This window comes from Chrysochloris asiatica, unplaced genomic scaffold (genome assembly GCF_000296735.1).
Source record: "Chrysochloris asiatica unplaced genomic scaffold, ChrAsi1.0 scaffold00107, whole genome shotgun sequence".
Taxonomy (NCBI): Eukaryota; Metazoa; Chordata; class Mammalia; order Afrosoricida; family Chrysochloridae; genus Chrysochloris; species Chrysochloris asiatica.
Window position 1 is genome coordinate 9,087,116 of NW_006408625.1, and position 24,919 is coordinate 9,112,034.

At 45.0% G+C, this 24,919-nt stretch overlaps 1 protein-coding gene across 3 annotated transcripts in view; it reads left to right on the forward strand.

The window, feature by feature from the left end:
- Positions 1–24,919, forward strand: part of PKNOX2 (PBX/knotted 1 homeobox 2) — a 135,025-nt gene that overhangs the window by 29,140 nt on the left and 80,966 nt on the right. For 2 of the 3 annotated variants that reach the window (XM_006867659.1, XM_006867658.1), the window contains one exon: positions 19,109–19,280. In XM_006867659.1, coding sequence (XP_006867721.1) covers positions 19,109–19,280 — 172 coding nt within the window. Of the gene's footprint in view, positions 1–19,108; positions 19,281–24,919 lie in introns of those variants that run through there. The other variant, XM_006867660.1, reaches the window with a different exon arrangement.

The following is a 24,919-nucleotide window of genomic DNA, read 5'->3' on the forward strand; positions in this document are numbered from 1 at the left end:
GCATTCCGTTGGGTCACCTCTCTTTGGAATGGGCACAAATGTGGATCTCTTCCAATCAGTCAGCCAGATAGTTGTCTTCCAAATTTCTGGGCAGCGATGAGTGAGTGCCTCCTGTGCTGCCTCACTTTCTTGAAAGATTTCAATTTTTATTCCATCAATTCCTGGTGTCTTGTTCTTTGCCAATTCCTTCAATGCACTTTGGACTTCTTCTTGAGTATCATTGGCTCTTGATCATATGATACCTCTTGAAATGGTTGAACGTTAACCATTTCCTTTTGGTACAATGACTCTGTGTATTCCTTCCATCTTCTCTTGATGCATTCTGCATCATAGCCACCATTTATTTATGGAGAGCCCAGACCACTAAAAAATGCCTGTGTCCGCACTTAGCATTGAGCTTGGACCCTTGCTCCTAGTCACTTGTGTGGGGGCAGGTATGTTCACATATATCAAGTGCAGCAAGTATTGATGCCAATAATATGTAGAATGATTCAGTCAAGACAAAATGACTAGAAAGAGGATGAATCCCGTCCTCACTCCCTCATCCCTTCCTCTCCCCTGCCCCAGGTGATAGTGCCTTTATGGTAATGGTGATAATTACTTGCTATTATCATTATCACTGACATTATTTTTAGTTACTCAGATGAACTGAATGCCTGTACTGCCAGCAGATGGGAGCCCAGAGCAGTGGGCCCTGATCCATGGATCTCAGCATTAGGGTTCTCCCCAGGCCTGACAGAGGAAGCAGACAGCTGTCTGCAGGCAGAGTTCTGCCCTGGGATCCCACAGAACTCTAGGATCTGCTCACATTACTTCTCAGGGAGACTCAGATAGAGGACAGGTCATGCTGCCCTACTTTCATACTTTTTTCTTTAACCCTTGCTGGCACTATGCTAGACTCCTGGGGAAAGAGGGTGAGCTTGTAAATGCATGGACTCTACCCTTTCTCACCACGAACTTATAGCTTTGTGGGCCAAAAACCAGTTAATGTGGTTAATTTTGCAGGAATTGTCAGTGGTCAGAACAAGAGGATATGGGAAATGAGGTAGCACGGTTATTTGAAAATTAACCTGAGCAATGTGTGGTAGATGTGTGCTTGTGCAGGGAGTTTAAGAAAGGGGAGGGGATGGCTTCTGGAAACTGTCTAGTACCTGAACACTTGGAGGTTCATTCATCACTAACCTAAGCTAACCAACAAGATCCCCAGATGATTCATTAGCACACTACAGACAGATCCTAGGCCCCAAGGTTTTAGAAACCTGGACTTGAATCCTGCTTTCACCGGGTAGTCGTGTCTCTGATCTTTAGTTGCAAAATAAAACCTAACTCATAAGTTTTGAAAGAATATATGCAAAGCCCACGTAAGCACTTGACCCTGAGTTTGGCACAAAACAGGTAATATCAAAGCAGATGGGTTCCTTTGCCCACCAATGGAAGGACTCCTGAGTCCTTCTCAGAATCCCAAATCAGGCTCATACCCCACCCAAGCCAAATTGCAGGAGGGGTAAGTCACTGTACCCTTTGGAGCTGTCCATCATGTCATTTGAAGTATACAGGTCCAGATTTTTCTCAGCCAACATTTCTGTCCACCTCCACCCTTGCCTAAATTCTCCCTGTAGCTATCTGAACCTGAAGAGGGATTCCCAGTGCTGGTGCCACCAAATGCAGACAAACACGTCCATCCTGACTCCTCTGGACAACTGGGGACATCAGATCAGATGTTCACACACCCCTGCCTTCACTACTCTCCTGCCTCTGCCTCCTGGCCTAGAGATGCCCACAACCACACCTCTCCCATTAGTATCAGCACCCCCTCAGCAGCTGATGCCTGGATGACCAGGAGGAAGCTCAACCTCCTGTGGGGTCGGGTAATTTTAATTAGATCTGCCTGCCTCAGGGCAGCCTGACTGCTCCAGAACACATCAGGGAAGTCAGCATTTCATGTCAGTAAATGTAACAAGACCCTTTCAGTTCAGATTAGTGCTTGGTACTGACCTTTGGGAGCCCCCACTGTGGCTCCTTCCAGAGCCACAGAGGAATGAAGGGTGGGAAGGACCCTTCCTGGCCTGACCCCTGCTGGACCTCAAGGAGCAAGGTGACAAAATGGTGGTGCTTATTGGTGCAGGGAGCCTGCCAGTGCTTAAGAGGTTTTATTTGTATGAGGATGTGCTAATGAAATGTGTTGGTTCCTTTCTGATGTGAAATTGTGGGGGGAGGAGACTGGGGAGGGGGTGAGAGGGGAAGCTGTCTGCCTTTAATTGGATCATACCAGAGCATCATCTGGGCTAATCAGCAAGGCAACCAGAAGCTCCTGCTCAGATTAATGATTGCAGTATAATCCAAACAGATTCCATGATTGAATTGAATGCACATCATGGTTAATTGTTTGCAGCCCAGGAACAGTGCTAAGAGGTGGTCTGAGAAGGCGTGAGGGGGCCTCGGGTTTAAATCTCAACTCACTTCTCTTCTGCCCCAGCCCCCATCCCTTAAAAGTTAAAATTTAGTTTGGACCACCACGGTCCTCCACCTATGCCCCTCCTCCTTCACCCCACACTGGTAGGCAGTGCTATGGAAGGTGAGTATTGTGTTAGGTGACCGCAGTGGCAGCATAGACACAGGACCAAGAGGGTGAGGTTAATCCAGCTTCCCTTTCCCTCCCCCTCCATCTCCTTCATTCCCCTTTGAAGTGTATGGGTTCCCATGGAAACCGTGATGTCCTGGGGAGCAGAAGAGTAGCAAAGAGTGAGGCCTGACCAGGTGCTAGTGGGGGAGAAGGTTGCCTTTGCAGACTGCTCTACTAGGTGTTAGCTCTCCCTCCTCACCTCCCTGAAGGCTGAAAACATTTCGGCGAGCCCAGGAAGTGACCCAGCCTGTGCTGAAGTTACCTGTTCATCTAAGAACATTCTGGACTGGAGGCCTGAGCAGTGAGAAACAGGGTAGTCCTCACATGTTTTGCTTTGCCATTAAAAATGCTAGAGAATTGAGCTGCAGAAGCAGGTGGGGAAGACAAGATGAGGCCTGCACCTGTTTTTCTTTTGTGGCATTACTCATTTATGTGAACGTTTCTGTTTCTCACTCTAGATTTCTAACTACACGATGGCAGGGCATGTCTTCTTGCTCATGACTTTATGTCCAACAACTTAGAGTAGACAGCATAGATGAAGTAGGTTCAAAAATCAATGCTCAATGCTTGTTGGATGGAATGGACTAATTAAATAAGATAGGCCAACCAAATCAAACCAAACCAAACCCACTACTGTCAAGTAATCCTGACTCACAGTGACCCTGTGTTGCTCTGTTAACTGCAAGGTCAGCAGTTGGAACCCACCAATTATTCAGAAGAATGATGAGGCTTTCTACTCTTGCAGAGATTTATAACATCAGAAACACTGTCCAAGGTCACTGTGACTCAGAGCTGGCATGATGGCACACAGCAGCAGAAGCCTAGCTCATTAGGACCCCCTAGTGGTGCATCGATTAATGTGCTTGGCTGTTAACCGAAAGGTCAGTGGTTTGAATCTAGCACCCATTCCACAGAGAAAGAGATGACAGTCTGATTCCCCATAGGAAACCCTATGGGACAGTTCTACTCAGCTCTAGGGTTGCTTTGTTGTTGTTAAATGCCGTTGAGTCCATTTCGACTCATAGAGACCATTTATAGGGTTTCTAAGGAGCAGCTAGTGAGTTTGAACTGTGAACCTTGTGGTTCAAACCGACCTTGGGGTCCAGTGCTTATTCTACAGCACCCCAGCAGGACTTTAATAAGATAAGCAGTGGTGGTGGGTCCTTATAGGGATTCTGAGGAGCAGCTGGTGGGCTTGAACTGCTGACCTTGTGGATGGATCACAATCCAGCACCACACCACAAGTCCAATAAGATAGGTTGTTGTTGCTGTTGTTAAGTGCCGTCTAGTCGATTCCGACCCATAGCGACCCTGTATAGGGTTTCCAAGGAGCAGCTGCTGAGCTTGAACCACTGTCCTTGCAGTGCAAATGACTTTGCAGTCTGACGCATTAGCCCACAGCACCACAGCAGGACTCCAATAAGATAGGTAGTACCCCATAAACACATGCATGGTTCTAGTCTGGTGTAGTGGTAAATTATCTCTCTAGGGGATGAGAAGCCCTGGTTTGTAGCATTTGCTGATACAATTACCATGACCAACATGATGCTACTGACCAGAATTGAAAAGAGATGTGCATAATCACTCTCTCAAGTTGGTGCCAGGTATAATGAGGCTTCTCCAAGACAGTTTCCAGAATGTTGACTCTTAGATTTCCACCACAGATGACCACACACCAAAGTCATTGGTGAACATCACACCAGTAAATAAGATAAAGTTTTCTTCCAAATACCATGCCTACTTTCACCCCCAAACAATTGTTATTGTTACATGCCATCAAGTGGGTTTCGACTCATAGTGACCCTGTATAGGGTTTCTGAGGAGCATCTGTGAGTATGAATTGCTGACCTTGCTGTTCAAACCGACTTTGCAATGCAGTGCATTATCCTGCAGTGCCACCCCAGGACTAGAACTAGATATATAGGGCAACAGCAACAGTAGTGCGGTAGCTACACCATAGAATGTCCAACCAGTTTAGATCAAAAGGGCAGTAATGCCCAAAGACAAGGCAGAAGGGGTGGGGGGAGGAATGGAAACAAGAAATGACAAGGAGGAAGTGGGTTATGTGATGTCACATGCCCTCAAGATGACATGAGTATATGATTTTTTTAATGTAAAACTGATGATCTGCTCTGTAAATCCTCATTCAATTTACAATAAAAACGTTAAAAAAAAAACTATGATCACTTGACTACCAGGTGAGGAAACTTTTTAAAGTAAACTACATACAAGCAGCCAACCTACAGGCACAAGTTTACACTCTTCCCTTTAGCCATCAGACTGCTGTACTTAATCCTCACTGGCCTGTGAAATTCTAAATTTAAAATGTTCTCTCTTCATGAACATTTTACTTAGACATGTCTAGCATAGAATTAGTGTTTTACAAGTGTTTGATATTATTGTTTTCCACTTGAATCTCAAGACAGTGAATGTTTCCTCTCCTAGGTTCTACCCAATAACTGACTCATGGCTGATAACCATGGCTTAGACAACGGCTGAGCTTTCAGAAGTAGATCACCACCAACACTTTCTCCCAAAGTGCCTCTAGATGGATTTGAGCCTCCAATCTTTTAGTTAGCAGTGTAGTGCATTAACTGTTGACACTACCCAGGAACACTTCCTGTCTTTCCCATCTGCTTAAACAAGGCTCAGCCCTCACCTCCAACTTTCCACCTTCTCCAAGTAGCTTCCAAGCCTTTCCTAGGTATCACTTAATGAACTCTCCCCTAGCAGCTCCAGAAACCCTGCGTTCTTCTGCCTCTTCTTCAGTTTGTCAGCTTTCAGAATCTTGACCCTCCACACAGCATTACGAGTTCCTCACATTAGTCTCCTTTCTACACAAACCACTTATCCAAAGATTCTACCTATGTGGGATCTATTCCTCAGATAGCTCAGGTTTAAATGCAGCTCTAGTTCAATAAAATAAAGTCCCTTTTATATAGCACCTATTCCTGTCTTGTCCAGTCTAGGTTCCTCTAGAATCCACACTCATTTGGGGAAGGAATAGGACAGGACAGTGGGCAGTGTCTGAGCCAATCTCATTGAGATCCACCTCTGAAAGTTACAAGTGCTCTGGGCTCAGCTCAGTGGCAATGCTGGGGAGTGGTGAGCTTGGGCTCCAGAAATAGATTTGCAATAACTAACTCTGTCACCTTGGACAAGTTAATCACCCTGAGCTTCTGTTTTCTCAACTATAAAAAAGAAAATGACAATGTTGCTGTGGAAGTGTCATCGAGTTGGTTCCGACCCACAGTGACCCTGTATAGGGTTTCCAAGGAGCGACTGGTGCACTTGAACTGCTGACTTTACAGTTCAAACTAACTTTGGAGTCCAGGGCATTAACACACCATGCCACATCAGGACTCTAGAACATGAAAACAATTTGTATAAAATTATGGGGGCAGTGATGGTTCAGTGGTAGCATTCTTGCCTTCTATGTGGGAAATCCTTCTTCAATTTCTAGTCATTGCACCTCCTAGGCAGCTACCACTCATCCGTCAGTGGAGGGTTGTGTGTTACTATGATGCTGACCCCATGCCGATTAGGACTAGAAGAAAGGCTTGACAATTTACTTCTGAAAATCAGCCAGTGAAAACCCTTTGAACCGCAAGTCCGGTCAGGGAATGATATAGAATCGAGTAGCATTTTTCCAATTGCATGAGGTCGCCCTAACTTGATGACTGTTAACAAAAACAACTGAGTAATGTGTAGCATACAAATTGGTGTTTACTAGGTAGTCTGGGATGGGATGAGACAGGGTGAGAATGTGTTAGACACAGGGACCAGCTTGTGTCCCTTTGGTACTTTCAGGGCAGTCTGGTAAGGTCGGACATCCTGTTGAGACTATCTGTCCTCTGTAGCAGCTACGTACTTGGTCAGGACCCTGGGAACTGGCACTTCCTAATTAAGTGTCTTTGAGGGAACTCTAACACCCTGTAACCTAAGGATGTTCTGGCTCCAGCAGCTTGACCCTGGGACTTAACCCTATGCCTTCCCTGGCATTGCACTTGGTCACTCCTGGAATGTGCTGGCTGAGGGAATACAGCTGCTCCAGGGAGAGAAGGCAGAGCCAGATGCTTCAGGGTTGGTCCTCAGGACTAGGTTGGTTCTGGGCTGGGATTTCTGGACTGGGGGTTCTAGTAGCCACTCTCCATTTTGAAGCAGTTATTTTCGCTGGGGAGTCCTTGAATTGTTCAAACTGTTAACATGCTGGAGCCATAATCTGAAAAGTAAAATTGTGCATAGTTCTTCCATGACATTAGAAAAAGCCTGTTCCCCTCCTCCCTTTCTGCCACATCTGCAGACTTTAGGACCCCCAGCCTAGCCTCTGCACATGCTGCTGGCAGGCACAGCAGCTGTAGGTGCCTGACTCAGGGAGCAGTATCCAGAGGCAGTGGGTTCTGCTGCTTCTACAGCATACCGCTGTCCACATACACCACCAAAACAAGATCAACTGATCAGAGATCTGGGAATCTGGAATCTCAATTACTTTCATCCTTACAAGGTTATGTTAGGGTTCAGTGAGATAGTCAATGCTAATAACTGACAGTGCTTAGCACAAAAAATGGCCCTCAATGAATGGTTTGTTCTTGAGTGCTGAGAGTCAGTTCCAACCCATAACCATCCTGTATAAGGTTTTCCAGAAGCAACTGGTAGGTTTGAATGGCCAACCTTGTGGTTAGCAATCCAGTGCTTATCCTACAGTGCTACACCAGGAATCTCAATGCAGGATAGCTAAATTTATTTAGTAGTTACTTCAATAAGAACTAGACTGTATCTTCCCCCTTCCAGGAGTACATTAGTATTCCTCACCCTCGTGTGAGGGGCTCTGGTAGCATATGAGTCGGGCTGATAACCTCAAGGCCAGCATTTTGAAACTGCCAGCTGTTCCATGGGAGAAAGATGAGGCTTTCTGCTCCTGTAAAGATTTACAGCCTCAGAAACCCTATGCAGGGAGTCAAAACTGACTTCACGGCATACCGCCACCACCACCCATTTGTGAAGTAGAGTGGAAAGAGAATCAGCAAGCTGGGCCTTTAAGGTTCATATGGCCAGTGGCTTCCCCTGAAGCCTGAACTAAGCCAGACTGGACCTTTTTTTAACTACAACACTATTCTCTGCTTCTCCTAGGCACTGGTCTACTTCATGGTTGAGTGGAAAGAGCGTAAGATTAAGACTAGAGTCTTAAGTTCTGACTATACATTTGGGCTACTCATTTCACCTCGTAATACAAGCTTTCCTACCCTACTGGATAGGCTTCAAATGAGAAAATAAAAGATCTGTAGAATTGCTAAAGCCCTCTCCAAACACACAGTAGTTTCATTAGGAGAGGAGATTCTTTTGGAAGTTTACTTGAAGACAAAGATTTCTGTTATGTGCAGCAGTCTTGACACTCCAAGAGTAAAGTCAGTAGTTAAGTTGTGCCACATCAGGTTGCATTATTTTCCCTGCCCTAGCAGAGAAAAAAAGGTGAGGAAAATAGAAGTCATCCCAAAAATAGTCTAAAAAGAATACACAGGATAGAGGGAAAAGCACAAAATTTGGTGTTTGGATTGTTGTTGTTGTTATGTGCCCTGGAGTCCGTTCCGACTCATAGTGACCCTGTATAGAGTTTCCAAGGCTGTAAATCTTTACGGGAGCAGAAAGCCTCATCTTTCTCCCACGGAACAGCTGGTAGTTTCGAACTGCTGACCGTGCGGTTCACAGCCCGATTCGTAACCACTACGCTACCAGAGCTCCTTTACCCAGACTTAAATATCAGTACATTCGCTTCTTAGCTTGATGAAATGATTTAACCACATAGCACCTCGGTTCTCTTATAAGTAAAATGGGAAAAATAAGATTGTTGGAGTATTTCAATGCAACAAGCTGAAAAAAACAAGCCCATTGCCATCTAGCTGATCCTGACTGACAATATGGAAAACTTTTCTTGACTATACTCTGTATAGACACAGATCACCAGGTCTTTCTTGTGAGGTACCACTGGGTAGGTTCAAATCATCAACCTTTAGGTTAGTGGTCAAGTGCCACCCTGGGGCCTTTTTAAATCCACTAAGTACATACAAAAGCACTTTTTAAGTTAGTACAATGAGGACTCTGCCATCAAATGTGCATGGGTGTTTGCTTTTAATCTCTGCCAGAAACCAAAGCAGAATGGATAGAATTTGCCTTCCCCCTCTACAGTCACTCCCCTGAAGTACTTTCTCTTTGGAGACTGACTGAATCTCAAGAAAGACCCTTCTCATTTCCTGAGTTCCCTCTTCTTAAAATGAAGGGGCTGGAGAGGAAGGCCTTACCCAGATTCAAGTTTTAGTTTCTTTGTAAATTTATACTTCCAGGCTGGCAAGCCTTAACATTTACTTTGTTGAGATTTTACATGCATTATTTTTTTAATGTTCTGGGAGGGGTGTGTGTGTGTGTGCATGTGCGTGTATGAGTGTGTGTGTATTTAGGAGGAGGCAGACTGTGACCTGCCCTGGGCCCCACACATGCCAAAAATGGTCTTACCCACCCACTTGGGGGAGGAGCTCTGGTTGGGAGCCCAGGAACCCTAACAGATGCAGTTCCAATTTAGTAACAAGAAGAAGTCCTCTCCAAGGCAACCCAGGCGAACTCACCGCCTACTGGGCCAGGCTAAAAATACACCCACATGGTTTCAGCATCACACCTGAAGTAAAAATACATCCAACAGGGCCTGCACACTGTTCTCCCCCAGCCCACTCTGCTCTCTCCATCTGGTACCTTTCGGGAGAGGAGGAGTAAAGGGCTGGGCAAGCATCTTCATCTTCACTCACTCCCCTCCCTCCAGGACTTGACCAGCCCTCCTCCCACCCACAGCAAGCACAGCCCTAAAGAATGAAGGCCTGTTTGTAGCAACTATAGCTAGAAGTTGCCATATGGCAAAATCTAAACTGAGTTTTGCAGTAGGGGCGGTTTCTAAGCTCTAAGGACTTTAGGCTTGTTTCTCAACTTTCATTCCCATCATCATTGCTTACTTCTTTTATTCATTTTATTCCAAATCATTGATTCATCAAATATTTATTGCTCCTCTGCTATGTGCCACACACCTTTGGGAATTAAGGAATAGATAAGACAAGGTCACTAAAGGACCTTACCATATAGTGAGGAAGACATAGTTCACAGATAACAAGAGTTAGTTAATAAGTGTCAGAAGGGAAATATTTGGGGGGGGGGCAGTGCTTTTTGGGTTTAAAAATGAGATTCTGAGTTCTGATAAATTGTAAACTGCCTCTCCCACTCCTTTCTTTATTTGAGTTGGCATATGGACTTGTTTTTCCTGCCAAATGAGTCAGTTGATGTAGGAATATAAATGTATTGGAGTGGATAGTGACAATGTTGCTCTGAATAGAAAGTATGCCCACACATCCTTCCAGGGAAATGGAATCAGCATTAATTGATAGCTTACTAAGTGCCAGACACTCGACATGCTTCTTCATTTATTTCTTAGAATAACCTAATTTTATAAAAGAGGAAATTGAGGCTCAGAAACTTGCCCAAACCACATAGCATACCCAAAGAGTATGCTGTTTTTTATATCACCAAGCATTCCACACCAAACAGTGAGTGAGGTCAAGGGGAAAACCCCAGATCATTTCCTGGGGTTTTTCTGTTCAGAGAAGATCAAAGTTCCTTTCTTGGAAGGAATTAGGGGAGCCTTCATGGAAGAGATGACATTTTGAGTTGGATTCTGATTAAAAAGGAGGTGTAGTGATACAGTATTAAACAGAAAGAAAGAAAAAAGTTGCTATAGATTCAGTTCTGACTAATGTGTGTCAGAATAGGGTCTTCAACGGCTAGTTTTCAGAAGTAGATCTCCAGGCCTCTGAGTGCCTAAAATCTCCAACTTTTGGTTAAAAATCAAGAGAGTTAACTATTTGTGATACCCATGGATATGTTGTTATTTTTGTTAAGGGCCACCAAGTTGATTCTAACTCATAACGACCCTATACAGAGCATCCAAGGAGTGGTGGGTTTAAACCACCAACCTTGTGGTTAGCAGTCCAGGGATATAGGAGCAGGTAATTCAGATGGAAGGAACAGATGGAATGCAAGCACAGGGATAGGAAAGCACAGAGCATACATGGAGAACAAACTTAGCTTCTCTGAGCTAATAATGAATGAGCTAATGAATGGGTATGTTCACTCTCAGAAGGCCCATTACAAGTACTTGCTCTGAAAACCAAGCAGTGAAATTTCTTGTAGTTGTTTATGAGTTGGACTGCTAACCACAAAGTCAGCAGTTCAAATCTGCCAGCTGCTTCTCGGGAGAAAGATGAGGCTGTCTGCTCCCTTAAAAATTTACAGCTCGGAAACCCTATAGAGGGTCGCTATGAGTCAGAACTGATCCCATGGCACATAGCTACCACCAGTGACTTTAGCCTGGGCCACTTGAAATAAAGGGTCAAAGCGTCAGCTCTTAGGCAGAGTTTTTGGGGAGTTGGGCCTTGAACAATTTGAGACAGCCCCTGTGTATGTCAGTGGAGAGTTGGGTGGGTAGCTAGAGGGCCAGTCTGGTCACTGCTCTGCCAGCTCACAAGGCAGCAAAGGTCCTCTGAAGTAGTCTGACTCTGATCCATCACTGAGAATCTCTATATATCAAACCAAAAATCCAAGCCAGTTTCCATCAAAGAGACCTCAACTCGTAACAAATCTCTTTGTAGCATGGTGGAATGGTGCTTTCTTCATAAGGTTTCCAATGACTTCCTTTTTGGAAGTAGATTGCCAGACCTTCCTTCTGAGGTGCCTCTGTGAGGGCTCAAACCTCCAACCTTTCAGTTAGCAGCCCAGCACTTAACCATTTGCACCACTCAGGGACTCAATCTCCACCTTGTTAGGGGCTATCATGTTGATTTTGACTCATACTAACCCCAGAAGAGCTGCCCCTTAGGGCTTTCTAGGCTATAGCTGTGAACCGAGAGGTCCAGGATTCTAGCCCACCTGTGATCTCGTGGGAGAAAAATGAAGCTTTCTGTTCCTATGAAGATTTCTAAAGCCTCAGAAAACTGTACAGGGCTGTTGTGAGTCAGACCAGCTCCACAGCACTTCACAACAACAATCTTTATGGGAACAAATTGCCAGATGTTTCACGCACAGAGCCACTGGGTGGGTTCACACTGCCAACCTTTCAATGTGCAGTTGAGTGTTTAACCCTTATACCACCAGGGCTCTGCTGCTCTCCTGCCACATGTCCCACCCTCTAGATCATCCATCCTCAACCCCTCCCTATTGGAAGTAGCAACAGGGCTTCCAGTAAAGGGTGAGCTCAGATACCGGGCTCCCTTGCCCCACCTCCACCTGCTGTAAGGAGAAGTGAAGGAAGACCCTGGGGGCTCAAGATCAATCACTGTGAGAGGAGATGGACAGTACAGGCAGGCTGCCACACACTTGGCTGGACCCATGATTGAGGTCTGCAGTACTGGCCAAGGTCACAAGGGAAGGGTGGCTGAGAGATTCAGGAGTGACAGAGTGGCATGACTGTGAATCACGAAGTTTATCACCCAGAAAAGAGCTCAACAGGAATGTATCCCGCCAACCTCCCTCGTCTTTGGTGCTCTGTTTCCTTCTACATCTCTATTCTCACTCGCTTTCTTTCTTGTTCTTTGTCTCTCTCAAACTCAATATTTTTGCATTCTTTCTAACATTTTCTGCCTTAATCATGGACTTTCAATACCATGGTCTTCAAAAGTTCAGTAAAAATGTAATGAAAAGATAATAGACTTTTTCCATGAACTTTTTGAAGCCCCCTCATAATGCTTCTCTGTTTCCATGTCTATCCTAAGCAAAAAACTGTTTTAAAATGTTTTCTTTTAATGTAGTTTGTCCAAGGAGGAAGGGAGATGGGAAAAGGGCCCAACCTTTCCTTGAGTTCTTTTAACAAAAGAACCCGAGCTTGGTGGTGGTGGTGGTGGTGGTTATGTGCCCAGGAGTCAGTTCCAACTCATAGCAACCCTGCATAGGGTTTCCGAGGCTGTAAATCATTATGGGAGCAGAAAGCCTCATCTTTCTTATGAGGAACCACTTGTAGTTGCAAACTGCTGACCATGAGATTAGCAGCCTGTCTCATAACCACTCTGCTACCAGAGCTCCTTAAGGAACTTTAAGTAGAGGCCTATCGATTATAAGACTTACCAAGAGGTATGGTCTTCCATCCCAGGAGGTCTTTGAAAATGTTAGGGAAACCCATAGCCCAGTTTATGTTAAGAACATATGCCTTCAACTGGGTAGGAATAACTTGGGCTCTGTTAAACCTCACTCTGGCTTACCTGAGGCTCTCTCTGGAGTCACACCAGAGTCCAGTAAGGATTTCCTTTCTCTGAAGCAAAAATGGGGCTTGAAATGGTCAGCATTTTTGTTGACAGAAGGTGCTATTCACCTCTGCAAAGGGCTCCCTCAGTATCCTGCCCTATCTTCTCTCCCTTAGCAGCCCTACATACTCTGGCCCCAAACTGGGCATTCTAGGCCAGTGAATTTGGGTGAGATGTAAAAAAAACACAAAGGCAGAAATGTCAGAAGTAATTAAACCACAGGATGGTTAAACCCCTGTAGAAATCAACACATCCGGTTTAATCACCTTCTTAAGCTAGCACAAGACTGCAATTCTGTTGAGAGGAGCTCTTTATTTCTTTGGATCGTTCAAGGGAACTGCATATCTTGAGCTTGATTTTAGTTCAGATGCTCTTGGGGAGCGCTGATGTGGGGACAGCTCAGAAAAGAAAAAAGAAATCATAAAAGGTTATTTGAGACCATCTCCTCTCCCTCTCTCCCGAATCTCTCCCTCCTGCCTCTGTCCCCACTCCTGGGGCTGTTCCCCACCCTCCTAGCACCCAGGCGGAGGCACAGTGCTGAATGTGCTAAATTAGGCCATTAGAGAAATTCATTTCTCTTTATTAGTCTGTGTCAAATCCTTTTTATTAGTGGCTAGAAACGACCTCTCTTCTGCAGTAAAATGTCATGCCAGTTCACTCCTTTTATTTGTTCTGCACTGACAAGGCTCAAACTCTCACTGAATTAGTGTGTGAGATTTATTTCCTCCAAATTTTGAAGGGCTTAAGAGAGATTGGGGTGGAGAGGGGGGCAGGTGGGAGGCAGTATGAAGGGAACTGCAAGGGAGAAAGGTGAGCTCTTCTGGAAGTCAAATATTCTGAGCCCTTAGGAAATAAAGTCTAATGATCATCTTTCATATTTTGTTCAGTGCCTTCTGGGCACCGTTACCAAGTTTCCACATTCCTGCTTCTAGTCCTCTAAATGGTATTCATCCACAATGGTAAGAAATCCAGATGATGGAAGAAGAGGAACTCTTTAAAGACTATTTTCTAGTTGGATAAACTGAGGCTGAAGGAAGGTCAAGAATAAAGAACCACATTCTCACATCTTATTGAAAACTCCTTCCCTGATTCAGCCTTTCACCTCATCCTGTCCCTAAACCTACAGGTCAGACTGCTTGAAAGGACTCCTTAAAGGTAGCCACCAGCCTCCCCAGTAGCCTTATGTCGTAGTGTTAGAGGGTAGCTTAGAAAATATTTGTTGTTGCTGTTAAGTGCTGTCGAGTCAGTTCTGACCCATAGTGACCCGGTATAGGGTTTCCAAGGAGCAGTTGGTAAGCTTGAACTGCCGACCTTGCAGTTAAAATGGCTTTGCAGTCTGAGGCATTAACCCACAGCACCACACCAGGACTCCTTAGAAAATATAGGCTAACCCTTATGCAGAGAAGCTGGGAAAGGGCACATGACTCTTCCAGGACTGGACTGGGGACACCTTACTTAGCAAAGCCCATGACATGATTAAAGCCGTGGAACCCAGCTGAGTCTCTGGGAGATTGAGCCTGTTTGTCAAGAAGCACAGCAGGCTCTCAACAGGGCCCATCCTCACAGGTGGGTAGCAGTCTGGGTTCATGGAGGGATTAAGGTGCAGCTCATGGGAGCCTAAGCAGCCCCACTGACCCTGACTGAGAGAAGAAATGGGTGAACTTAGCTCAGTGAGTGGGGTTGGGTTGGGAGGAACCAGGGAGACTAGGGCATGAGAAAGGAGGATTTGGGAGCTAATAATGCAGATCATGGAGTCCTGGTGCAAAACTGTGGGTTAATGCGCCAGACTGCCAAATTGGCTTGAATCTCAAGGTCAGTGGTTCAAGCTAACCAGCTGCTCCTCAGAAACCCTATACAGCGTCGCTATGGATCAGAACCAACTCGACAGCACTTTAACAACAACAACAATGCAGATCACGTGGCTCCCAGCCTTGACAGCCTAGTTCTCAGGCTGGTGGAGAAGAGTAGAGACAGGGGCTGCTCTTTGTTCCATGGACTCTTAGTTAACTGAGTGGAAGAGATAGAGTACAAAACACTCCCAGAAACATCCACCACTTCCATTCAGGAGAAATCTGACACCTAGAGCTGAAAGAGGCTTCTAAAATGAAACCATGCTAAGTGTTCTGCCTAGAAGGTTCATGTTGTTCCCATTGTAGGTAACGGTGCCACCTAACACCCACCGCAAGCCTGGTGATCTGACCCCTGTAACCTCTTCATCCTCCTCTCCCTCCGCTGTCCTTCTCCTGACCTCAATCCACCCACACTTGTCTGGATTTTGTTCCTGAAACATGCCAAGCTCATCTCAAGTATTTTGCCCTGATCTCTGCAAGACTGACTCCTCATCATTCCAGGATTAACTTAAATGTCACCTCCTCAGAGAAGCCTTCCCTGACCACCCTAAGGGGCAAGGAGAGTAGTGAAGCAACAACCTGCTTTTCCTTACCCCAACCCTAGTGCTAGTAGTAGTATCTGGGGGACTCAGTCACTACAGACACAACACTCATGCTGTGTACACAAAACACACAGTTCCCACACACATATGGCATACAGACGACATATACACATGCACGCACACTACAAACAACATAGGGCATATAAAACCTATATTCCCAATATCCAAGTTACGTGCACACAGCCCATGTATACATACACGTTGCATATATATAACATCGTCTGTGTGCACATGCAATGCAAACACAACACTCACATGCTTGTTCTCCTTGACAGCATCCACTCAACCAAGGTGCACATACATGCACGCACAAATAGACTTTCCCCTTTTCATTCAGCAGCTGCCTGCTTTCCCTCCAACCTGCGAGAAAGGAATGCATGGTGATTGCGTGGCTGCTGCAGGGCTGGGGGCTTGAGGCTGCACTCCCACCACCTGGTACAATGCTGCAGATTATTAGTTCCTGGTAATTTAGTGCCCTTGTACAGAGTCGATTTGTGCCTTTCATTCCTAATTGATCTAGTGACTGTTTAAATGGCAGCAGGCATCTGTTGAGAGTAGGAAGGTTCATAAGGCACAATAATTCATAACACCTCCTGGAATTTGCCTTTCATGTCCCTCAGCTAAACCACTGCAGGGCTATGCTTAAATTACAGCCACTGACGCTTTCCTTGGTATTCCACTCAGGGCCAGGAGAATCTTGCATTAAACTGGGATCAGGTTAGATTAGACTATAATATGCTGTGGTATTAGTGGCTGCAAATGAAGACTTATACTGGAGTTTAACCCCTTCACCTGGTTTTCTCTTTGTCTTCAGCCAGATGGCTAGGCTAACCTATTGATTTCCCTATCAGCTTCCTACTGGGCTGAATGGATCTAGCAGTTTGGGGCTGCAGAGGTCCACCCCCAGATAGTCACTCTTTCCTGCAGACTGTACACACAGTCTGTAGCCTTGGGATCCAACTGTTTATGTATCAGGTCCCAAATCAAAGGGTAGGGCAGATGTTACCACACCACTCATCTCATCTGAAGCAGGAATTTATCTCCTCTTACCCAACACTATGGAGCATGGTGGTACAGTGGTTAAAGCACTTGCTAATGTAAAGGTGAGCAATTTGAACCCACCAGCCTTTCCATGGGAGAAATTGGTGGCAGTCTGCTTCCTATTGTTGTTAAATGCCATTGAGTCAGTTCTGGCTCATAGCGACCCTGAATAGGTTTCCCAGGAACAATTGGTAGGTTTGAACTTGTGGTTAGCAGTCCAGTACTGACAACTTTAGAAATCCTATAGAGCAGTTCTGCACTACCCTATAGGTTGCTATGAGTTAGAATTGTCTTGACAGCAACAGGATTGGTTTGGGTTTGGGGTTTAACCAACCCTGTCCCTGAGCCTGATTTTTAAAAAACAAACAAAAACTAAATCTGTTGCCATCAAATTGATTCCAACTTATGGAGACTCCATGTGTTACAGAGTAGAACTGCTTCACAGGTGTTTCATGGCTATAACATTTTACAAAAGCAGATTGTCAGACCTTTCTTCCTGGTGTCACTGGGTAGGCTTGATAGTTGGTGTTTAGTGCTGTAGAGTTGGTTCTGACTCATAGTGACCCCCTGCATAGGGTTTCTGAGGCTGTAAGTCCCTACAGGAGCAGAAAGCCTCATCTTTTTCCCATGGAATGACTGGTAGTTTTGAACTGCTGACCTTTAGGTTAGCAGTCTGACTTGTAACCACTACACTACCAGAGCACCTCCGGTTAGTAGTCAAATGAAAACCATTTGCACCACCCAGATACCTAAGCCTTATTAGAAAGACCAAAGGTTGTGAGTGTGGATAGGGCAAGGTACTCTCTGTCTTTTTACTAGAACTATCAGAATCTCAGAATAGAACAGGCTGTTAGGGGTTCCCCCACCTACTTCCAAGTATGTGTTGAATAGGTGTTTGGTTCTTCTCTTAGTGTGTTCAACTATCATGAACTGGAGGGAAAAAGCATGGTTTGTTTTCTTAATCAAGTCTTAACTGCACTATCCAACATGGTAGCCACTAGCCATATTAGTTTAAATTAAATTAAAATTAAACAACATTTTGGTTTAGTCATAACAGAGATATTTCTAGTACTCAATGGCCAGATGTGGTGAATGGCTAAGACATTGTACAATAGAAGTTGTAGAACATCTAAGAAAGTCCATTGAAGAGTGCTGACTAGGACATTTTTGGCAGAGGCCTAGGGGTTGGAACCCAATCCACTTTCCTCCTCCTCTCTTGACAATCAGGGCTTACCCAAAGAGAAAGGAGTTAGATTTGGTAGTCCCAGAAGATTGAGGACAGAGGTGAGGGAGAGATGTACAGATGGGTTCTAGGGAGTCCTAGTGTGACACTATGGGTTAATGCGCCAGACTGAAAAGTCATTTGAACTGCAAGATCAGTGGTTAAAGCTCACCAGCTGCTCCTTAGAAACCCTATACAGGGTTGCTATGGGTCAGAATCAACTCAACGGCACTTCACAACAACAACAACAAGGGAAGGAATGGGGCTTTCCAGAGTCCAGTGTCTACAGCCCATATACATGCATGTTACACTTGCCGAACTTTGAGATATAGTCATTCACACAGGCTATGGAAGTAACGTGTTATACACTCACACATGCATGTAAACATACCCACAGGTAGCATGTTTATATTCAGCAATATTTATAAAGAGCCACGTACTCTGCTAGACTCTGGACATGAAATGTTGAATAAAATGGGCTTGATTCCTGTCCTTATATAACTCACAGTCTAATGAGGAAGTCAGATGATGAACAACTCAGAATGTTATCAGCATAGATAGGGGAGCCGGGGGATGCTTCCCAGAACTGCTGATGTCTAAGAACAAACCTATTAAGCTACACAGGTAAGCGCTTCTGCGCATGTAGAGGTATAGATACATTGTAGAATGATGCACACATCCCCACACACTCACACTCACATATTCTTAGACTCATTCAGTCACTCACCTACTATTTATTAAGTGCTGCTATGAGCATGCCTGGGCAAGGTCCTGGGGTTACAATGATCATTAAGAAAGGTATAATTTTTGAGAAAGACAAATAAAACAATGCAAATAATTTAATTACAGTTATGCTAAGTGTGTGATGATAGAATGTTATAGGACAATGTTAGCACATGTAATTGGGTTGTCTGACCCAACAGACTTGGCCAACAGATGCACAAGAGGTGGAGGCCTCCACATACTATATGTGAACACATATTCTGGTTACACATATGCCTGCATGCCCTGTGCAAACACGCAGACCTGAACATCTGCCCTTAGCTGACTCCAGAAAGCCAGCGGGTCTCTGACCGCCTACTGATGTCCATGCCCAGGGCTTTTCTGAACACTTACCACATTTTCTTCCCAGGTTAACTGTGAGACAGAAATGGATACTTACTTCTTTAAAGGGTTATAATCCATCATCCCTCACCTTATCCCTTTAGCTAGTCTGACCAAAAAGAACAGTCAGGTTCCCATAGTAGAACCTCAGGAGCCTCCATGTCAAGGCATGAAATACTGCCATCTAGGTTACCCATGGGGACAGAGAACATTCTCAAGGGATGGGACTTTGGGAGAAAAAGTGGCAAGAATGTGGAGAAAAGGGACCCACTTGGTTCTGAGCCCAGCCAGCAGCATGGTCTCTGTGTATGCACATGTGTGAGCTTTTGATGTCCCCGCAGGCACCCTCTTTTCCCGCTCCTGACGCTGCTGTTTGAGAAATGTGAACAGGCCACCCAAGGCTCTGAGTGCATCACCTCTGCCAGCTTTGATGTGGACATCGAGAACTTTGTCCACCAACAGGAACAGGAGCACAAACCCTTCTTCAGCGATGACCCAGAACTGGACAATCTGGTAAAGCACCTTAACCCCCACCCTAGCTAAGGTCTTCCTACCTCTCATACCTTCCTAACACCTTAGAAATGCTTCTTTCATTGATTGTTTCAACAAAATATTATGACTGAACATTACATGGCAGGCATTAGATGTATTGTTGCAGAAACTGAGAACCATTTCTAAATTCCTTAATATTAGAAATCCATGCCGAAGTTTTGCTGCCGAAACTGGCTGCCTTTTTATATAGCACCAGCATTTACTCCCCACCATCTTGCAACACACAAAAGACAAATCTGTTGCTGTCGAGTAGATGCTGACTCATAGTGACCCTACAGGACACAGTAGAACTATTTCATAGCGTTTTGAAATCTTCATAGAAGCAGACGGCCACATCTTTCTCACATAGAGCAGCTTTGTAGGTTCAAACCGCTGACTTTTCATCTAGAGACAAGCACTTTCACCCATTGTCCCACAAGGAATCCTTAGCAAAAAGAGGGTCAGAAGAGCCCGGATGTCTGCGGTAGCTGTTCTGGCACATTAGTTATCTGTCTCGAGAGAAGTTGATGGATGGTATGCTACAGTGTGGGCATCATGGACAATGGAGAGCAAGACTTGGCGATACAGTGATATGGAGTAGGCAGCCAGCTCTCAGACCATCACTACAGATTGGTAAATTAGGTGGGGTCTGTGAATCTGCATTTCTTAAGGTGTTCAGGACAATTTCAGGTTTGGTAACCACTGAGAGAAATGACATCTAGAATTCTCATCTATCCCTAGCAACTCTGCTAGAGGCTTTTCAGTATATTCACACTATAAAGAGTCATCTTAAAATTATGAACCACAATTCTTGTATTACCCAGATCATACACAGTAAATTTAGAAACTGCAAATGCCCCCCACCCACACATACATACAAATGTGTTGATCTCTCATCTCTAGAATTTAGCCATACTTGCTCCCCAAAGGGAAACAATTAGAAAAACAAATGTGGTTCCAGAAAGGAAAGAATGAAAAATACAACACAGAAAGACACCATACACATGCAAAACAGATGCAAATGACTTTGGTATTATTCTGCCTTGTGAATTATTCCCTGCTGTTTCTCTCAAGAGTTGATAGGATCCTTTAGAGAGTCAAGAAGAGCTACCAGGAGAGTCCACATTGGTCTGGAAATTTGTAAAGTGAGAGTGTTACATGGGGCTGGTGTTTAGAGGGAGGGATCAGGACTCTGCCAGAGCACTGGTGGAGCAACTGAGAGCCCAATCCCTCTGTTCACCCCTGGCTCCTCCCTTTTCTCTTCAAGGCCTGAGCAGCCTCACTTCCCTGCCAGGCCACTGTCTCTCAAGCCTTCCACATCCTCTAGGAAAAAAAGGCTCCCTGGGTAACTACTCCCATTGGTCCAGCATGAAGTGAAGGCTGATCTATCCCCGCCCTGCTTTTTGACTGCAGTTGTAAAGCAGACCCATATATGAGGCAGCTGCTTCTTAGGGAACTCGAGGGGAGGGAGAGAACACACACACACACACCTGCCACTTTCAAGAAACTGAGGCCTGATTGGTGAGGAAATGCCTAAAATCAGACAAATCGAGAGAAATTTAAGCCTTCTTAAGGGGAGTGTTTTGTTGTTAATTGCATCAATTCTGACTCTTGGGAACCCCAGTGAGCAGAGTAGAACTGTATACTACGGTGTTCAAGACTGTGACCTTTTGGAGCAGATCTCTAGGCTTTACTTCAGAAGTATCTCTGGGTAGGTTTGAACCACCAACTTTTCAGTTAGTTGTCCAACACTTAACTGTGTGAGTCACTCAGGGGCTTTTGTCTAAGGGTTAGGAATCCTGGGTAAACATTTCATTTCTTGTCTACCACCACCTGCTAGGTGAACTGTGGAAGATCCATCCAGGAAAACCGTCTATTGTTGTTGTTAGGTGTCAAGGAGTTCCAACTCACAGCGACCCTATACACAATAGGACAATACCAATTCTGTGGTATCCTTATTGTAGTAGTTGTTGTTGTTGTGAAGTGCTGTCAAGTCAGTTCCAACCCATAGCAACCCTTGTATAGGGTTTTTGAAGAGCAGCTAGTAAGCTTGAACTGCCGACGTTGCAGTTCAAATGGCTTTGCAGTCTGGTGCATTAACCCACAGTGTCACACCAGGACATTGCAGTTGTTGTTGTTAAGTGCCGTCAAGTCAGTTCCGACCCATAGCGACTCTGTATAGGGTTTCCGAGGAGCAGCTGGTGAGCTTGAACTGCCGACCTTGCAGTTCAAATGGCTTTGCAGTCTGGCGCATTAACCCACAGTGCCACACCAGGACTCCGGACATTGTAGTTGTTGTTGTTGTTGTGTGCCGTGGAGTCGGTTCCTATTCATAGCGACCCTGTACAGGGTTTCCAAGGCTGTAAATCTTTACGGGAGCAGAAAGCCTCATTGTTCTCCCACGAAACAGCTGGTACTTTTGAACTGCTGACCTTAAGGTTTGCAGCCCAATTCGTAACCACTATGCTACCAGAGCTCCTTGGACATTGTAGTAGAGCCTGCAAAATGCCCCTAAGTGGCCAGCTGTGTGCTTTCTTTCTACTTCCTTGCCCACACTGCCCAGAAGTCTCAATGCTGTCTTCAGCTCAAAGAATCAGATTTTCTCCATTCAGTCCACACAGCCTGGTGTGTTTTCCTCTAGTCTTCTATCTTAGTTTTGCTCAGCCTTGGTCCAGCTGGTGAAGCAGTGTGCTGGTCATTCCGTCTGCTCATGTGAACCTGACCTGCTTAGCTGAGTTGGTTGGTTGATTGATGGATTAGTTAAATGGAGAAACCTTGAATGAGCACAAAAGATCTGAGCTTGGCTTCATTCACCACTTACTGTCTATGTGACTTTGATAACTTCACTCCTTTGAAGTTCAGTTCCTCTTCCGCAGATATATTTTTGTTGTAGTTAAGTGCTGTCAAGTTGGTTCCCACTCATAGTGACCCTATATAGAGTTTCTGAGGAGTGGCTGGTGAGTTTGAGCTGCTCACCTTGCAGCTCTAACAGACCTTGCAGTCCAGTGCTTATCCTACAACACCACACCAGGACTCCTCTGAAGATATAGTCATCTGTAATTATAGTAAAAAAAATTTAAATGAGATTGTAGAAACCTTAAACAAACTCAGCATCCGTAGAGTTAAACAGCATCTCTAAGGCAAAGAGTCCTGATGTGCTGCTATAGGATAGGCACTGGACTGCTAACCTCAAGGTTGGTGGTTTGAAGCCACCAACTGCTCCTTGGAAACTCTATAAAGGATCATTACGAGTCTGAACCTACTCAGTGGCACTTGACAACAACAACAGCAAGGCAAGGTACTGGCCTATCAAAGAGACTTTGTGAAACTTAATTTGGGGAGTCAAGCAGTGCCCTTTACCAACCCCCACTCCTAGTCCTCTGATGGGAGGGGGTATGAAGAAGCCAACCACAGGAGCCATCATTAGAACAAAAATCATGTCACCAGCACAGCCGAGATGCACATAATTAGAAATTAGAAAAAGGTCAGATCACGTCATTATCAGCTCAATCAGCTGCCGAGTGCCACAGTCAGTTAATTTGGCATCTGTATTTTTTACAACCCTGCACACGTAGCCCAATGGACTGTAACTCTTTACCCAGACAGATATACTGCTCAGCTGAGCAGGGACATAAAATGAGAGACCCCAAGCAAATGAGCTGAGATAATTGAGAGATTTATTTTTATATACGTGTATGTCAGGGCAGCTTCCCTTTGCCCTTGAATGTTGACTTTCATAGATGGGACTGTCAGGAGGGCACTCAGGTCCCCCAAACCTCTGTCACTCAGAAGGTCCCATCCCCATACCCTCCTTCTGGTCCTGCCTTCTCCCTAAGCCAGTAAGCCCAGCAACCTCCAGCCATATCCGGTTGACAGTTCAGAGATGTATCCTCCTCACCCCAGCTCGTCACTCTGCTCTCCCCAAGAAAATTGCTATGTTGTATCTTCCCATGCTCCTGCTTCCAGACAAGTTCTCAGGGGAACAGCTGACATCTCTCCCAGAGGTACGCCAAAGATTGCCAGATTGTAGAAATTTCAGAGGGAACCTCTCTCACCTGGTTACCCAGCTGCTTCCACAGCACCCTACTGGAGGAGAAACGTTGTTTTTATATGCCATCAATTTGATTCCAACTCATAGTAACCCTTGGAGTTCTGGTGTGGCACTGTAGGATAAAGCACTGGACTGCTAACCACAAGGTCAGCAGTTCAGACCCACCAATCATTCCTTAGAAACTCTATACAGAGTAGCTATGAGTAGGAACCATCTCGACGGCACTTAAAAAAACAAAAACATAGTGACCCTATAGAACAATGTAAAACTGCCCCATAGGGTTTTCTAGGATGCAATCTTTATGGGAGCAGATCTCCACATCTTTCTTCCCATGGACTCACTGTTGGGTTTCAACCACTGACCTTTCAGTTAGCAGCCAAGCATTTAACCATTGAACCACTAGGGTTCCTCACAGAAAGTTGGGGTTGGGGGAAGCAGGAATACAAACTTAGAGAGAAATAGGAGTCCCCAGATGTTGCAAAGGGTTAATGCACCATCTTATAACTGAAAGGTTAGAAGTTTGAGTTCACCTCAGAAGAGGCACCTCACAAGAAAGACCTGGCAATCTACTTCCAAAAAAGCAACCATTGAAAATCCTGTGGAACACAGATCTCTTCTGACATACATGGGATAACCATGAATCAGAGTTGACATAATGGCAACTTGTTTTTTTAAGAGAGAAATATGCCCTACCTTTCATTTTAATGATGGGGAAACTTACAAATAGAAAGGGGAAGGGATTTGTCAGGACCAGAACCCAGGTCCCCTGATTCTGACCTTGTGTTCTTTTCATAAAAGCACACCACCTCTCTTCTTCCTGGGGGTAACCAAGCCCTCATTTTAAAAATTGCACCACCAGGACTGCAAAATTGTCCAACCTTCCTCAGAAGGTTGGGAATAGAAATACCTTATGATCCAACAATTCCTCTACTTGGTATTTACCCACAAGAAATATGAGCCACAACATGAGAAGATATATGCACACCAATGTTCATAGCAGCACTATTTACAATAGCAAAAAGATGGAGACAGCCAAAGTCCCCATCAACTGAAGAATGGGTAAACAAACTGTGGTACATACACACAATGGAATACTATGCTACCTTGATAAATAACAAGGAAGCTGCAAGCCACCGCATAACATGGAACATTGAGGACATTATGTTGAGTGAACCTTGAGGACATTAGGTGAGTGAACCTTAAGGACATTATGTTGAATGAAATTAGTCAGTCACAAAAGGAGAAATACTGCATAGGACCACTACTGTAAAAGACTAAGAAAAAGAACCCATACTAAAGGGGTCGGGGGTGGATTCTTTGCTGGTTGCTGGGATGTGGGAGTGGGGTGAGGGGAGGAAAAGGAAGGGAAGGTGGAGCACAGGGCCGGGAATAGACACAGAATAGTTTGGGTGCTAGGGAGGGGGGCAATATACAAGAAGGGAGAGGGGAATGGAAGAACAAAGCAGATGGGAGAACAGTTAGGCAGGTTTGAATGGGCTAAGTGGGACAGAGGTAAATAATGATGTATGCACAACCTTGGAACAACAGGCTCTGAGATACAGAGATTGAG